Below are 18,148 nucleotides of genomic sequence, written 5' to 3'. Positions count from 1 at the left end.
AAGTCATCAAGCTCATTTCACTGCTTGCTGACATCTAGCAAGGATGATATGGTAGCATCTGCTTGGAAAGTTGCCTCTTGAATTCCCCCATTTTCCCTGCCCTGTTACTACCATGAACGCAGCAGTATCTTGTCGGTCGTCGCTTCAAGCCAAGATCACCAACTGCAGTCCTTGAGTGCACACCCCTCCCACCCACACACACAGATATCATTAGTACAGTGGTTCTCACACATTTAGCACTGGGACCCACTTTTCAGAATGAGAATCTGTCAGGACTCACCAGAAGTGATGTCATGACCAGAAGTGACATCAAGCAGGAAAATTTTTAACAATCCTAGGCTGCAATCCTACCACATTCACCCAGGAGTATGTCCCATTGACTGTCATTGCTAAAAGAATATACATAGTAGCTTGTTAAAAGTACAGGTCCAAAACATTTTCCTAAATGCAGCCACATACCATGGTAGCATCAAGTCTGATATATTAAAAATGAAATATTGAAATGAATGGGGACTCATGTGAAATTGGCTTGCGACCCACCTAGTGGGTCCCAACCCACAGTTTGAGAAACACTGTATTAGTAGATCCTCATTGCTTGGTTGTACTAATATGCTATTTCAGAATCTGGTTTGAAGACCACTGCTAAATTACCTTAAATCTGCAACAGAGACTTGACACCATCAAAAGCCTCTAGTTAAGGTCTTTCAAGAACACCTACTGATAATGAAGGTAGAACTATAAAACCAGTGGAGACAGGAATGATGCTTTAAAAATTAGTATTTTTATTGATCAGTAAACAATGCATCAATAAACAAGGAAGCATTCTCTTAACACATTATTTCAGCTGCTTGAAACTATATGAGGAAATGTTCTAAAGTCACAGAACTGGAAGCTGGGTCAGTGGTTCTGGAAATTAGGGTAGCAAGACAAGTTATTTTTAGATACAGCCATAGATCACAAACAGTGTCCTGTAGGATGCTTGGCATGCACTAGATGGCCTCAGAGCAGCACACATCTCGGCATTGTTTATGATCTTCCCCCTTTAACTCCAACCCCCCTTGCCCAATTCCCAAGGTTGCAGGAGAGGCATGGTTTATAAGAGACCTGCACTCTTGACATCTTTCAGCCAGTAAATACTCTGCTGATGGTGGGGAGTGGGAAAATATAGGCAGAGTACAAAGCTTCAAGGATGAGGTTGTTTCGCCAAATTCCCTTTCCAAACTTGGCCTAGAGAACCTATGCCCGCTTTAAGCTAATTAGTTCCCCTCTTCACTCAAAATAGCCCCAATTCTGCAGAAAGCACTGCTGGGTACTGCCCCACCACCAGGGTGGCTCGCCTGTTAAAACTGCAGAGGTCCTCCTGCCTTCCCACTCCCACCAGCAGCTTCTCTGGCTATTGCAGCAACACCTTGTTCTCAGTAACTCTTGGGCATGGCAACCATATACTAATCTCCAGCATCAGTCTTTCACACTCTCTGTTTGGGCCATTAGCCCATCTGTCCATCCTCTTTCCACCAAACTCCTTCCTCTTATTCTCTCAGGGCCCAATCCTATCCAACTTTTGAGCTCCGGTGTAGCCACAATGCAGCCCCGTGGTAAGGGAATACATGTTCCCACACCTTGAGAAGGCCCCAATGACTGCTCCTCCACCACAGGATGCAGAGCACACCCCACTGGCACATCAGCACTAGAAAATTGGATAGGCTTGGGCCCTCAGTCTCCCTAAGCATCTTCCTTATATACCCACAAACTCTCACTTCTCCAGATGCTGCTTTTATCCTTGAAGACCTTGTTGCCTCTAGCAGCTGTGCAATACACCCACTGCTAAAAGTCTAGTTTTTAACCCTATGCTTCCCAGACCTGTCAGAGCACGGGGCCACTGTTGACACCACATAACATCCTATCTCCTTGAGGGATCTTGTCCACTTCCATTACTGAGTTATGGAGGAGGTTCTGTAAGGAATGGAAGGCAACAAGGCAGCCTTTACCCACGCGAGGTCTATTATATGTGAACACACATCTGTGAACACAAATCCAAAACCATTTCTCTGAGAACTTTTCAAAGAATAAAGATTTATCTTTCATACTATCGGTGATATTTTATTATGCCACTCCATCACATATTTCTTACATGGACATTGGCCCTTGGCAATTCACTGCCCTATAGAAAGGAAATATTACTGCTTTTCTTGCAGGACAACTTAATTTCAGTAACTGTGTTTTTAAAAGTCTATATGTCACAACAGAATATATACATGACATGGGTGATAAATATGCCTTCTAATCCTTTAAATCTATTCTGCTGGCACAGACTCTTTTATTCTTCCTCCAGGAAACACATAATATCCATGTTATTAAGGTTTTTGATTTTTTTTCTCCAAAAGGTTAAAAATTCATGTGGTTCAAGTAACACTGTTTTTCATGGTGGGTATTCAGACTGCAAGGGCAACAAGAAGTTGAGCTCTTCTCTCCTGCAGCACAGACTATAACAGCAACACAGCAGCAAGGTTATTGGCAAAATTTGTTTCTCAACAGGTTGAATGTGTCCTCCACAATCTCATTTCGACCATCAGTTCAGGCTACAACCAGGATGGCGTAGTGGTTCGAGAGTTGGACTTAGACTTGGAGGGGCCAGGTTCAAATCTCTGCCCAGCCATGAAGCTTTCTGGGTGACCTTGGGCCAGCCACTGTCTCTTAGCCTAGCCTACCTCACAGGGTTGTTGTGAGGGCAAAAGGGCCCTTGTTAGAAGGGCAGTATAAAAATATGAAAAAAATAAAATCATCAAATGGCCAGTCCAGAAATTTATTCCTTCTTTCTCAACTGGTACTTTATCATAAGTAGCATCAAAGATATTGACCAAGGTTGTCACTTCATACTTCTACAGCTAATCTGTGAGTTTGTTAAAGGCTGCATTGGTTGGGCTATGGATATCCAGGAAGTGCATGCTCTTGGAGATTTGTCTTTGCTCTATTATTTTTTTTTCTTGCCACTATGAACAGTCCCACTCCAGTACACTAGTGGCCCAGGTTTTTATAGGTTTAGCACCCTTAGAATCCTCTGGAACTTTTTGTAAGGTGACCTAATCAAGGGAATTTTCTTTGTTTAATGTCCTTGATGGGCACTGCCTCTGTCTCTTCACCTGGAAAGGTGCACAAAAGAGCAACCAAAATAATTACTGGGCTGAGGCACCTCTCTTACAAGGAAAGGCTACAGCGTTTGGGGCTTTTGAGTCTAGAAAAGAGGCGCCTCAGGGGGGACATGACTGATACATACATATTTATGTAGGGGATGGAGTGAATAGAGAGACACTCTTTTCCCTCTCACACAACACCAGAACTGGGGACATCCACTAAAATTGAGTGCTGGGAGAGTTAGAACAGACAAAAGAAAATATTTCTTTACCAGCATGTAATTAGTCTGTGGAACTCCTTGCACAGGATGTGGTGATGGCATCTCACCTAGGTGACTTTAAGAACAAATTTCTGGAGGAAATTTGAACAAATTTCTGGAGGAAAAGTTCATCATGGGTAACAAGTCATGATAGGTATGTGCATGCTTCTGATTTTAGAAGTGGGCTACCTCAGAATGCCAGATGCACGGGAGGGTACCAGGACACAGGCTGTGTCTGTTGTGTTCCCTGAAGCACTTGGTGGGCCACTGTGAGATACAGGAAGTTGGACTAGATGGGCCTTTGACCTGATGCTGAGGGGATCTTCTTATGTTCTTATGTTATGAGTGAGTTTAGCCATGGAGTAGTTGGAGATCCTTGCTTTGTTTCATTTACAGCTTGTTCATCCCAAGTCAGGAGACTCCTAAGCAGTAGCTTTTGTCACAAGGTCAGACCCGCTGAGCCTGCAAGCTGCAGGTGCTTCATTACAATTGTGGACCTGGCAATGCTCCATCTGAGCCAGCCTAACCAGAAAGGAAGGGTTGATTGCTCTGACAAATTGAAAATGTGACTGTCCCTTTCACCTGGGGATTTCAGGCCTCTTGCTTGGAGTTAGCATCATATTACTGGCCCAGGCCATGCCCTCCTCATGTATATCTTTACTATGTTTCATATAAACCTGCATTTTAAAAAATGAAGCTAAATATAAACTAATAGGTAACTCTTACTCAGTGGCTTCATGTAGCTGAATAGCAGCGGAAGATCTGGTGAGGAGTTAGAATGTGGTGTCTGCAGTGGCCCCTTTAAGAGTTAAGGCCTGGGCTTTCAGTAAAGGGTGTGCTGCACAGCTGCAGCCGCTAGAGGCAATAAGCTACCTAAGGATATAAGGAGCACCTGAGGCAGGAAGGGTTTGTGGGTAACAGAAGGAGAAAAGCTTGAGGAAGGACAGACTGGATGAATGGACTAAGGAATTGATGGCTAATTGACTTTGGAGACTGCTGGAGACACTGGAGTTTGGTGTGTGGCTGCTGTGCCCAAGACCTGCTGAGGACCAAGAGGCTGCTGTAGTGGTGGAAGGGCTGCTGGCAGGAGAGAGGACCTCTGCAGGTTGAACAGGCAAGCTACCCAGCAGGACTGCAAGGCAGAACCAGGGTCATTCTTGGGGAAAAAAAGGGGTGCTAATTAGCTAAAAGTGGGCATAATTCTCCAGGCAGAGCTTGGATTGGGATTTGGCAGAATGCTTCACTAGGGTTTGTGCCACCCAGTGTGGGAGGCCAGCACATCAACCCCGTGATGGACCTCCTCCCATGCAGTGGGTGGAACAGTGGCCCAGGTGGTGGGCACCGTGATGCACCATTGCCCTCCCCCAACTGTGTGTGTGTGTTTTTTTTTTGATATAACTGTTGATAAAATAGAGATATTTCAACGCAGTTTATTTCATTGCATTCTACATGAAATTCCACATTGAATGATATATAACATGATGGTATTATTCAAAAATACCAAATTTCTTAAATTTTAGCCAGTAATGGTGTCACCATCCCTGTGCACATCACCCAGTGAGGCCTGCAACTCCCCCTCCCCCCACGACACCATGGTTTTTGCTAATAATAAGCAGAGGTGTCATCTCTTATGTAGCCAGCACTGCTTATTTGCGTATGCCAATTTATTAAAATATTTCCACTCATCTTTATGCCAGTAGGCAAAACTACATGTCACTTTGGCAAAAAAGCATTCCCAAACCTACATTTCTAAGAAAATGGAAATGCTGAGGGTCGAATCGGTGGGGAATGATTGGTGGGTGGAAAGGGGGTCTGTATCCTTCCTTCACCAGCTGATTTCCTCCTGCAAATGCCATTCCTCCCAAGGCTGTTTAGGCTTGCTTACTTCTGGCGTCAGAGCCCAGTTGGGAGAAAAATGGCCAGGGGAGGGAAAACCAGTTAGAGGGAAGAGTCAGCAGGCAAAATGAACAGCCCTTTTTCTCATACATATTCGCAGTGGAAAGAACTGAAATGACCCATGTGTGTGAGACTGAGTTTGCAAACAGCATAACTAATAGCACAGACAATGGATTAGCTTAAAAGGGCTACACAAACGTGATCTGCTGCATAGCTTCAATATACTTCAAGTAACTATATTTTAAAAACAGAATAAGTTATTTCTTTGTGTGGAAAAATCCTCTGTGTTATCATACAGTCTATGTTGAGGTTGGTTTATCCTTGGCAAAAGCACCTTCAACAAGACCACAATCACATAGTTCTCTTGTGCTGCACCATCATGGTGTAGGACGTCTGGACTCATTTGACCCAAGAATAGAATCCAGACTCTCTAAACAAAAACAAACATTGCTGTTCAGTTTGACCTCTTTTCATGCAGTATCACAAGGTGCCCTTGCTATTTTTCATGGACTGAAGACAACAGAAATGATTTCCAATTTTCTTCCAGTGGGCAGGTGGTCACAATATAGAAGCTCTACCTGCACAGAAGAGAATTCCTGCATGGCATTATCACTGGGAAGCTCAACTTCTGGTAATGCTTTAGAAAAGGGCTTGCAACATCCTGAGCACCAGGTCATCCTAGTGCCTAAAAATGTGATCATGGTATGTAGCATTTTCAGCTAATATTTCAACAACAATTATTTGTGTCTTTTCAGACAGAAATACACGTACACACATACACATTCACAAGCCATTGTCACAATAACTGTAAGTGATGTGCAGTAAAATGTCTGTTTTTGATATTTTCAAAACCCTGGCACATAGAGACTGCATCACCCAGCTGCTCAGAGTCTTACATACAAGCTATACATAACCTGACATGAAATCTCTATTCAGTTCTTCCCTGTGCTTCTTTCTATGCAAAAGTGAACCTGGGTGCCAAATTCCGTGTTTGTTTACCAACATTTGCAACCATGTGCATGGTGGTGTATGGACAGTGGACATTTCATCTGTGCGTGGCATGAAGCAAGGAGAGCTGCTATTGGCATGTGTGCTGATTTGGCATAGTGTGGGAAGAGAAAAAAAATGTGAAGCCTTGTGACAGAAAAGTAGACAAAGGTGTGTGCACATGATTCACAGCAGACTATCAGCACAAACCTATCTTGTACTGGAACAGGCAAGCCAGGAGGTCTGCGCTGTATCCAGTGCAAGATTGAGGGCAGAAGTAGCTCAGCCGGAGGCAAGGGGAAACACTTCCCCTCGTAAGCCACCACAACTCCAATGGGTCTCCTCGGACCTAGGCCACTTCAGGAGGTGGCACACGTCTGAGGACAACGGAGCGGCTTCGAGCCACTCCCCACTGCTCGGGGAACAGGGTTGGGATCCAGCATACCTGCCGGGTCCCAGCCCCACCTCCCACTCCCTGCCTGCCCGCCCCCGACCTGGCCTTCGCCCGCCCAGAACACCTCCCTCCCCAGACCAATACAACCTTACCTCCTCAGATCAACGCAGAAGCTAGATGCAGCCTCTGTGGGCCAGCACGGTCCCTGCAACAGCCCAGCTGCCAATGTGCTTTACGGCACATTTGTGCTTAACACAAGGTTAGGATTGCGCTCTATGTTATACATTGTCTGCTGTGAAATCTCTATGCAGTTCTTCCTTATGCTTGTTTCTATGCAAAAGCTAATCTTCACTGGTGGTATATGAGGAATCTTTCTGGTTTTGTTTTGGGTTTTTTCTTTTTTTCTTTTTTTTTTGTCATTGTTAAAACATAAAATCCTGAAAGTTGGAAACTTCATCTGGCTCCTAAATTTTTGGGCTGGGATAAATATCCAAAGCAAATTTGTCAAGTCCTGCTTTATAATCCAGAAAATGTGTCCTTAAAAAAGCCTAACACCCATTTGCATGCCATGTCTTCAATGTTCATCACAAACTCAACAGAGATAAAAACATGTTTGAGGAGGCTATTAGAAACATAAGTGGAAACATAAGAAGCTGCTATACTAAGTCCGGCCCTTGGTTCATCTACAGAGGGGCCTCTGTATCTGCAGATCCTTTATCAGAAGTTCCAAGTATCCATGGATCAGATCCATGTGGCCCCCCAGCCCCCTCAGGGAGCAAGGGAAGCTGGGCTCTCCTCACCTCCGGAGCATCTTCCATAGAGGCCACACACAACCTCTTCTGAAACCCGCAGAAGCTGTGGCTTCCCTGGGCCTCCCAATGCCTTATAAGGAGTAATAGTAAAAACCAGTAATGGTTCTTGCTATTTTCCATCATTCAGAGGCCCGCAGTAGCCACAGACAGTCAGCTCTCCTTGCCTCCAGAGGTTGGGGGGCATCCCCAGTTATCCACAGTTTCACTTAACCGCAGGTAGTTCCAGAACGGAACCCACATGGATACTGGGGCACTCCAGTATTGTCAGCAGCAACACGCAGAGGCTCTTCAGGATTTCATGAAGAAATTTCTCTGCCTAACATGGAGCTAATGAATATTGAACCTGGAACCTTCAACATGCAAAGCACGGGCTCAACCACTGAGCTACAGCTCCTGCCGAACATCCTCCTTCCATACAACCTTTGAATTTCTTTCTGTGGAGGCTGAACTGAAGCCGGCATCCAGGTCATAGTCGAAAGAGTAGTAGGACTCAGTGCATAAGAAACAGAAAGAACTTATCTGATAATTCTAAAAGTTGGACATCACCCAAAGAAACTGATCACCAGTAGAATTAATGTATAGATTATACTGACACATGGTGGAATGGTGGCCACTAGAGTAGATGGCTTTGAAAGAGAATTAGACAAACACATGGTGGATATCCGGGGTTATTAGTCATGATGAATATTTGGAGTCTCAATGCTCAGACACGGTATAGCACTGAACTATTGCTGCTGACTGGCTTCCTAGGCACATCTGACTGGCCACTGTCGTACGCAAGATGCTGGCCTTGACAGGCCTTTGGTCTGATCCAGCAGGGCTCATTCATTCCAGTGTTAAATTAATATATGAGAGTTGGAGCAGCATACATTTGCGTTGCAGAATTAAGAATCCATGCGTCACTGCGGCAGTAATTTTAGCCCAAAGTTCCTTCTCCATTGTAGAGCACCCTCAGGAAAGGGTGGAGAGGCCTTTTAGCAGGGAAGAGGGAGAGGGAGGCACACCCCTCAGCTCCGCCAACACAGAACCACTTCACAGAACAGAACGCCATTGTTCGCTGTACTTTCCCTTTGAAATTCTAATTGGGCAACCCTAGGAGATAGAAAGTTACCCAAGCCAAAAACTTGCATAGTTTTATCTCCCTTGGGGAGAAAATGATGGAGGAGAAAAAAACGGATTTCCTGAGTCACTTTTAATTCATCTTCTGGTTCTTGGGGCAGTGCAATTATGCTCAAGTTCCCAAGTGCCAATTTGGCTCAAGCTAGCAGTTACTGAAGAAGGAAGAAAGCAGATAGGAGGCTAATTAACCCACATGATGGTAAATAGAATGAGGACTCCTTCCAGATTCTCAAGCAAAACGGCATCAGAATCTCACCCCTTGGCCAAGTCTAACAGTGTCCCGAAATATTTATACACTGCGTTTTTCCAAGGGTATTGAATGACTTCACATACATTTTCTCAGTAATGCTTACAACAGTACTGTGCATACAAGTACAGTGATACCTTCAAAACGCTACTTCCTTTTGCACGAATTCATTATGACTGCCTTTGGAACATGACTTGCCTTCTTTAGGTTGTGACCACTGGCCTGTTCTGATCATGCCAGCTGCCGTAAATTCCACTGGGTTCTGATACACACATGGTTTTCTCTCCCATTATCTTCAACCCTGCAAGGAGGTTAACCCATTTTTGCCTGGCCCACAGGTGTACACATTTGGTCCCTGTTTTGTATATGCAACATTGGGCAGAAATGGCTTAAACTGAGAGATTAGCTCAGGGTCACGTATTAAACTTCATGGCTGAACAGGGATTTTAACCTGGGCTTCCCTAGTCAAGGATCACTCTAGCCATACTCTAGAGGCACCATACTGCCTCTGTGTGCAGTGCATTGCATTGTGTAATATATATTACAAATGCACACACATTGATTATGTGCATATTTGGAACACTTTGCTAAACAAAAAGAAGCTTTGGAAAATTAGATTTAGCACAGAGCCTTTTAAATCACAAATAAGTCATTTGTCAAGGTGTCTCAAAAACCACACTACTTGCAGTAAATTAGAACAGTTTAAATTACCTGCAGCAAGACAACAGCACATTTTCCCCCCACATAGTGAAAATAAAATATCAATGCAAAAGCTCTCACCTTAACTTCCACTGCCTTTCCTCCATGCTCAATATGCCTCTCGAGGTATTCGGAAGATAGCAGATCACTGCAATGACATAAAAATCATGCCACATTATATTATTAAGAATAATTATATACCGCTTTTAAACCAGAGTAGTTCACAAAGCAGTTTACACTTTAAAAAAATCAAAGCAATGGGTCCCTTTACCCAAAGTGCTTACAATCTTAACAAGAAAAACAGAAGAGACACCCAGCTATGCTGGGGCAAAGAAAGACAGTTGCTCCCTCCTGCTAAATATAAGTGGACACCGCTTTAAAAGGTGCCTCTTTACCCAGTTAGCAGAGGTAGCATGTCTCTGTATAACATTCACTCAGGTAACAGCTCAGCAAGTACTGGCATCTGGAACAAACAAAACCCAGTGGAATGTATGTCCTTACATGTGTTCCCACGAGCACGCACACACAGATAGAGTGAGAGAGAACACACTTTGACAAAAGCTACCTTCCAAATGCAATATTCGAAGAAGAGAACCCATCTCGGGCAGTCCAAACCATCAACTCATAGTGAAACCAGTACTGGCCTGAGAAGAAAACTCTCATGTAATGTTTGCTGTTGACTTTGGAGGGTCATCTGAGCCCAGCAGAGACCACATGTCCGTCTGTGGCCTCTGCTGGGCTCAGATGGAACCTTCAAGTGAAAAAAAACATGACATATCTCCGGTGGGTCATCTGAGCCCAGCAGAGACTACACGTCCGTCTGTAGCCTCTGCTGGGCTCAGATGGAGTCTTCAAGTGAAAAATACATGACTGCCAGTTTTTTCGAAAAACCGGAAGTGACGTTTTTAATGCCTTATAAGGCATTAGGAGGCCCAGATGTGCGCAGCCTCTGCTGGACTCAGACAATCCTCTAGAGGGGAGGGGAGTTTCCCTCACCTCCAGAGGGTAATGGGGGGCAGTGTTTTTCTATATCTGCAGTTTCACTGGGGGGGGGGGGTCCAGAAAGTTGCCCCTGCAGATACGGGGGCATGCCTGTATAATGGTTCCCTGGATGTTTTGGAGTTATCTTTTTAGTCATCTAGAAAAAAAGGTCTTTTTAGATAATTCCCAGCTACAAACAGAAAAAGGACAACTAGTACAAATAATTTACTGACCAGAACAACAGCACTGAAAACACTTTTCTGAAGCAACTATTTTCATTAGCATCAAACTCCATACTACGCAGGCCAATTCTCCCATTCTACTTGTTGAGGACTTCTCTGAGTAACCTGGAAGTTTGCAAGTTCTTCTAAACATATACATACTGCAAAAGATTTTTTTTTTTTTTTGGTGACAGTCCTTCTTAAAATACAACTAGCAACCCAATTCTATCCCTTGCCAGTCCACAGCATGCAGCGGCACCAACAGAGCATGCGTTGCATATCTGAGTGGCATGGTGACCAGTATATATTTTATACTTACATCTCCATAGGCTGCCTGGCTTGCAAGGGATCTCCTCGGACCCTCGTCAGCTCTTTTGCTGGTGTAAGTCCAAGGAGAGTCTGGGGGTGAGTCCAGACCAGGAGAGAAGGTTTGGTGCATGCTGCTGCCATAGAAATCTACCCCCGGTTCTTCCACTGAACTGCACCATCCTCCACCAAACTGCCCGTGACCCACCCCCACCACTATTTTACCTGCTCTGGTGCAGTCTGGGTGGGCGCTGGCAAGCACGCAGGGCCTTCAGCTGCTTACACTAGTGGCTCCAAAGCACCCAATGGCAGTGCCCCTTTTGTGCACCATAACTGGTCTTACGGCAGCAGATCACAAGACTCACTACTGCAGACCCAGATTGAGCTGTAGGTGCTACAAATTCTGATGCGACACTAAGGGGGCAATAGAAGGACATGCACAAACTAAAACTTCCTGCTTTATAGTAATTAGGACTTGGGCAAACAACCAATGTAAACTTATCTGCACACATATAAGGGATTTGGCTGCAATCCCACACACTCGCCTAAAAGGCCCACTGAATCCATTGCAGCTTACTTCTGAGTAGAATCCAATACATAGGATTGAGCTGTTCATCACTATTTTTAATCTCCTTTCCTACTGTGGGAGGGGAGTCATTTGGTATAGTCCGACAGTTCACTTTTGAAGGGAGGTTCTGCCAATTTAAGTAATTTCAGAAACAATACTATTTGTCTCCTAGACGTGCTCCATCTTACCAGATAAACTGTTTATTTATGTAAGAACTAGAGGTGGCTCAACAATCAGATTTTATTTTTATCTCATCTTTCCAAAAAATGCACAAGGTGGCTAGCAAAGGAGTACAAAAAGCAGACAAACAAAAACCAGCAAAACTGCAATACAATAAAATTACTTCAATAAATTAAACAAAAATGCCATTAACACACTATCACATAGCCCACACATTCACACAGCAGCAAAACGTTCACATCTACAAGCATCTATAAACATCACATCGGTAACCAAGAGGGTGATACTTTTCACTGCAGAAACCTGAACACCTGATTTTCATGCAACTGACATTTTGTTTATCGAACACAAAGCGGAGACTGCACACAACTCCACGTAATTTGGCTAGGACCATCTTGAGACTTCTGCTGACTTAAGAACAAATTTTGCCCAACAAATAAAAGAAAGCTTTTAAAGAGCTTTTCAGAATGTATCACCAACCCCTTCCAGCTCTGCCAGGCAAATGGCAGTACCTGCTGTGCTTGGCAGGCTATTCTGAACCTAAAGGGAGTTGGTCTGGTCTGTATGCAAATGGATTTTTTTATGTATTTATTATAGATATAGGCTAATATGAGGTAGGTGAAAGAGGAAACCTCTAAATGATTATGACTTCTTGAAGAACATGGAAACTATTCAAAAGTGCTAGTGATCAACTATGGCAGGAGGTCTGGCTCAGTTGGTAGAACTGCCGCCTTGTATGCCTGAAGATCTGAGGCTGCCAGTTCGAAACAACCGGAAGAACCCGAGAACTGACGACACGCTGATATACTGAAGAGCTGACCCTCAGTGGCAGAGAGGAGTTGTCGTCAAGTGGAGCATGAGAGGCGAAGGGCCAGAGAGAGGCCAGACCAGGAAGGAATCCAGCTGGGACTAGGAGTTCTATGAAAGATTAGAACTATTCAATTGTAAAAATCCCTACGGGGGTTTAGAACAGCCTGCCTATGTAAACCGCCTTGGATTAAAAGTCTGAGGAGAAATCTGATGACCAAAGAAAGGCGGTATATAAATACCTGTATAAATACCTGTATATAAATCAACAGGAATATAAGACAGCAAGGCAAAAATGCACCATACTCTATACTCAAGCAATTTCTGCTGTACTAACAAGCACCACCTTTTGTTACAAGGGAACAATTGCTGCAAGGGGCAAACACCTAAGCAAAGCACATATAATTGAGGCTTGGTCTTGTAACTATGTAAAGCAACAAAATTATTTGCATTTAAATTGTAACAAAGCACATGAGTCTTCTCATGTCTAGTTTTGGAGATATGGCATAGCCTCGTTAGTGGCTATGTCTAAGTCTACATAGCTTCCTCACAAGTAAGCTGCTTGAAACGTTTACTAATGAGGCTATGTCGCATCTCCAAAACTAGATGTGACAGGGCAAAACTGATGCCATTTTTAAAAATCAGCACCCCAAATATATCCAGAAATAAGTCTACCTTTTAAAAGAGCAAAATGTGTGTTGGCCTGTGTTATTAATGCGCAAGGGCTATAATACCAACCCCAATCCTGTAGCCAAAAATGTTGTGCGTAGCCTTAGGAGCATAGCTTTGCATGTAGGTAGGCCACTGGCAAACGCTGGCTCTGCATTGACACACTCTGAAGCCCTATCATCCTGTCAGTAAGTACATTGTGTATCAACTCTTGCTGCTCCTTACTTCTGATCACGTGCTGATTTACCAATCTGTAGAACATCTGCACAGGGCATGTGTGTTTGAATAATCACAATAGAATAGCCAGGATCTACATACAAAGAGCTGAAACCAGAGAGTTCTTGTGCAAACCCAACACCACCTATCCTTGAGCAAGTTAGGCAGAATTTATTTATGCTGACACCCTCCTCCTAAAGCAGCCTCTTCTTGTTGGCATCCTTCAGTCTCAGACTATGGTGTCACGCTCTGAATGGTGGTTCTGGAACAGAGTGTCCTCTCCAGTGCGCGAAGTCTGGGTAAAGTAGCTATGGAGGATAGGCTGTTACCCATGCAGCAAATCCCCCCTCTCCACGTCGCAGGAGTTGCCAGAACGTGACTGTGTTCAGCCATGAACTGCCTCAGGGACTCCGGCTCCGGATTTTGCCTCGAGGTTGACTCCTGAAGCCTTTTCCATAACTGGATGTAGCCACAAGGCAGTGGAGGTTTGGGATCAGAGTTTTCCTTCTCTCAGATGAGCTGCCTTCCCAGGCTGACGAGTCCCATCTACCCGGTGGCTGTTTAGTCGCCTCTTATGACAAGTACAGCCAAACTGAGGCCTATTCTTATCCCCTAGCCCCCAGGGGATAAGTCCCATAAAAAACACCATCATAACACACACTATTCATAAGGAGCAAAATGCCAACCACACCCAGGCCTTGCGGTTGGCACCATTCTTACCAAGCAATTGGATAAAACTCTGTTCACACACATTCCCTTGATTCTGCATAAATAAATGGGCTAGAGAGAATTATATTTCTTTTTTTAAAAAAATCATTAAAAAGCTGAACAAAGCTGAACCTGGAACATCCCAATGGGGGGGGGGGGGTTGAGGTAGGCTGCCCTGTGGCTATAGCCCTGACCAACCCACATCATGAATTTGAACTCAAAGACAAGAAACTTATGGAATTCTTACCACTGCTAAGGAGATGGGAAATCATGCTGACAAAACATCTATGCCCCTAGAAGAGGGGTGTCCAAACTTTTTGACAGGAGGGCCATATCATCTCTCTGACACTGTGTCAGGGGCCAGAAAGAAATTAATTAATTTACATTTCAAATTTGAATAAATGTATGTAAATTTACCTAAATGAATATATTAGAGATGGAACTTTTATGAATGAACGAAGGGCTCTCAATAACTCAAGGCCTAGAAAAGGCCTTGCACAAAGCAAGGCTGGCCTTTCCTTCACTGCCGCTGCTGCATCACAGACAAGAAACAGCAAGCAGTGGAAGGAGCCCTTGGCCAGCACTCACCCTTACACTGAGAGCAGTTTCGTTGAGCCAATATGGACTCCAGCAAGTCTCTGAAGGACCAGAGGCTCACTGAAGACTGGGGGCTCCCCACAGGCTAGATTGGGGGTCCCTGAGGGCCGCAAATGGCCGGGATTTGGGCACCCCTGCCCGAGAACAAAAACTGTGTTACAGTGTATGTGAAACACAAGCTCAGTCACCGAGATAAATGTTTTGGAAAATGCAATTCCGTTCTAAATTGAAAACACATGAGAACTAAGATTTTACCAATAAAATTGTGATAATATTAATACTATCCAAACTTTCTTCATGGGTATGTATATGTGTATATCTAAAACCACATGGAGAAGAGCAGTCTATTTTCACTTTTGTTTAAAACCGCAGGGAGAGGAAGAGAAGCACAGCAGTTTACACAGAATAAGCCAATCAGTTTTGTATATACTGTAATACCACCAGCTCAAAGTTCCTTTAACCCAGGTCAGGTTCCCATTTCCAACTTCGGAATAGTATTGTACAAGAAAAATTGGTGGAAAAATACAACATTTCCATCTGAGAGGCTAACAGCCCAATCCGACTTAAATCCCCACGTGGCTCTGCAGCAGTGCAGGTGTCGCTTCCATTGCATCCTGTGGGGAAATGCTGGCTGCTAGAGGTCTCCTCAGGATAAGAGGACATTTGCCCTCTTGCCCCACAGTAAGTCTCAGCAGCCGCTATGGGGCAACTCAGACCTGTGCCAGCTCAATCACTGGCACAAGGGCATGTTGCTCTGTGAAGGAGAATCAAGCCTTGGGAAGGGGCTTGGATTCAGTGTGCGTCACCACCACAGATCCCACCTTCTTCCCGGTCTGATCTGCCCTCCTCCCTGCCCCATCACCTCTCCATTCCACTCTCCTCTGCCCCCTTCAACCCCCTCCCTGCCTCCCTCCAATCCCCTATGCAGGCTTACCTGCTCCAGTGGGGGTGCATGGGCCCAAAGCCGCTGCGGCCTCCCTACCAGCGGGCCAGCAACACATATCAGCAGGAGCTGCTTTGTGACAGTCATAAAGCAGCCTCCGCTGGTACAACACTAGTCCTGCCAGGGGGAGAGGGGATTAGGATTGGGCCATAAAATGCTTTATACAGTATTTTCCTCTTCTCATGAAACTCTGGGAACTACGATTCTGTACGTGGGGCGAGGTTAGGAATCTTTTTCAGTGTCTACAACAGTACAGTAGAAATCTACATACAATTGACTGACTGACTGAAACTACTTACAGTATATACCTATACAGCACACTAACTTATGCAACAAGGCTCCAGACTTCTATATGAGCTAACAAGCAATCAGACTCTAATTATTAATTTGAGAATTGAGAAAGAAAAAGCTGACCCAGTCCTAATCATCTAACCACAGACTCCAGAACACGACCATGATACCTAGGGTATAGGCATCAATCAGCATTAATGTACAACAAACCTGCTTCATTAAGCACTGGCATCCACGATGTCTGTGATCCAACAAAGTATCTACATGTATCATAGAACTTCCAAACCTATATGCATCCAGACAGTGAGTAACACTAAGATGGAGAACACCATGTCCTTTCTACACAGAATTGTTGATGGCCTATAGGGGTGCCCAAACCCCGGCCCTGGGGCCACTTGCAGCCCTCAAGGACTCCCAATGCGGCCCTCAGGGAGATCCCGGTCTCCAATGAGCGTCTGGCCCTCCGGAAACTTGCTGGAGCCCGCACTGGCCCAACACAACTGCTCTCAGCATGAGGGCAACTGTTTGACCTCTGGCATTATCTGTGGGATGAGGGCTCCCTCCACTGCTTGCTGTTTCACATCTGTGATGCAGCAGCGGCAGCAAAGAAAAGGCCAGCCTTGCTTTGTTCAAGGCCTTTTATAGGCCTTGAGCTATTGCAAGACCTTCATTCATTCATACAAGTTCATCTTTAATATATTCATTTATGTAAACTTATGTAAATTTATTCAAATTTTAAATGTAAATTAATTCTTTTTCCCCCTGGCCCCCAACACAGTGTCAGAGAGATGATGTGGCCCTCCTACCAAAAACTTTGGACACCCCTGGCCTATAACAACACATTACCACTTACATTTTAGAGGTGATCCCATTTACTACCTTGCTAGCAATATTGACAGACAAAAAATAAATATATATTTTGACCATCATTCATTTATTTATTTATTTATTTATTCACATTTTTATACCGCCCTTCCTCCAAAGAGCTCAGAGCGGTTTACACAGCTGCTCCTCCCCTCCTTCTTGTCCTCACAACAACCCTGTGAGGTAGGTGAGGCTGAGAGAAAGTGACTGGCCCAAGGTCACCCAGGAAGCGCCGTGGCTGAGGGGAGATAGAATATTGGTTTACATTTGGGAAGGGCTGTAGCTCAGTGATAGAGTGGATCGCTTTATATACAGCATTTTTTCTGGGATGCTTTCTGCAGGAGTGCCTAGCATTTATTTTTTTTAACCCAGGATAGGTTTCGGAAAACGCTTCTGTTAACTGCAAGAGACTACAGGAAGCGGTAGCGAGCAGGAGGTGAGATGGTCCATCCCAGGTGACACACCCTGGGAAGTGATGGGTGTGCCACCCAAGCAGAGGCCCATAAGCAGAGGTCCATGCTGTATTTGGCAGCAGATGCTGCTGCCCTCTTCCCCCCCCCCCTGGTTTCAAATGGCTGCAAAATGGTGGCTCCTGGAAGCACTTTGGTAGTGGTGCAATGACACAATGATGTCATCACACCTCTGCCAAACCACTTCTGGATGCTGCACCTTACTTCAGGTGAATAAGGGGTGTGAGGAAGGCGTGACAACGCCGCTGACAGGAAGAGACATGGATTAGTGCCCAAATTCCAGTTTTGGAGGTGTAAAGGTGGGCTTCTTATTAGAGGGGAAAAAAAATCACTGCCCCTATAGTTGTCCTTAAGATCCAGAATGTTCCCATGGCCCCATCCTTGTTTAACAGGATAGGATAGGCAGCTGGAGTTTGCTCTTTCTCCTCCTTTCAGAAAGGGATCTGCCTATAAATATAGCGGAGAAAATCATAACCAGCACCTTTGATGGGTCCATTTGGCTCAGAGAGTTTCAGTCACCCTTCTCAATGGATGAGCTGCTGACCAGAAATGGATCCTGATGTATCAGAGGGCAAGCCTTTTCTCAGAAGTTGTGATACTGGCAGGCAGGTCCACTTGCGAGAAGGCTGGAGCTGTGTGCAGCAGCAGGTTGGAACCATTCCCTAAAAGCGGACTGACTTATAAATAATACCCCGACAGAACAATTACTCATAAGGAATTCAACTGCTGTTCTGTGTGATTGTGCATGTGTTAACAGCACACCTCCAAAAAGAAGGACCAGG

General features: G+C 44.7%; 1 protein-coding gene across 1 annotated transcript in view; it reads right to left on the bottom strand.

Annotated features, from left to right (window-relative positions):
- ADAM22 (ADAM metallopeptidase domain 22) overlaps positions 1-18,148 on the bottom strand; it is a 142,979-nt gene that overhangs the window by 71,386 nt on the left and 53,445 nt on the right. The window contains exon 5 of the mRNA XM_066629123.1: positions 9,627-9,693. Within this exon, the coding sequence (XP_066485220.1) occupies positions 9,627-9,693 (67 nt within the window). The remainder of the gene's footprint in view (positions 1-9,626; positions 9,694-18,148) is intronic.

Source organism: Tiliqua scincoides, chromosome 5, assembly GCF_035046505.1.
Source record: "Tiliqua scincoides isolate rTilSci1 chromosome 5, rTilSci1.hap2, whole genome shotgun sequence".
In the NCBI taxonomy this organism is placed as follows: Eukaryota; Metazoa; Chordata; class Lepidosauria; order Squamata; family Scincidae; genus Tiliqua; species Tiliqua scincoides.
Note: the sequence above shows the minus strand (reverse complement) of the source record. Positions and strands in the feature narration are given on the sequence as shown.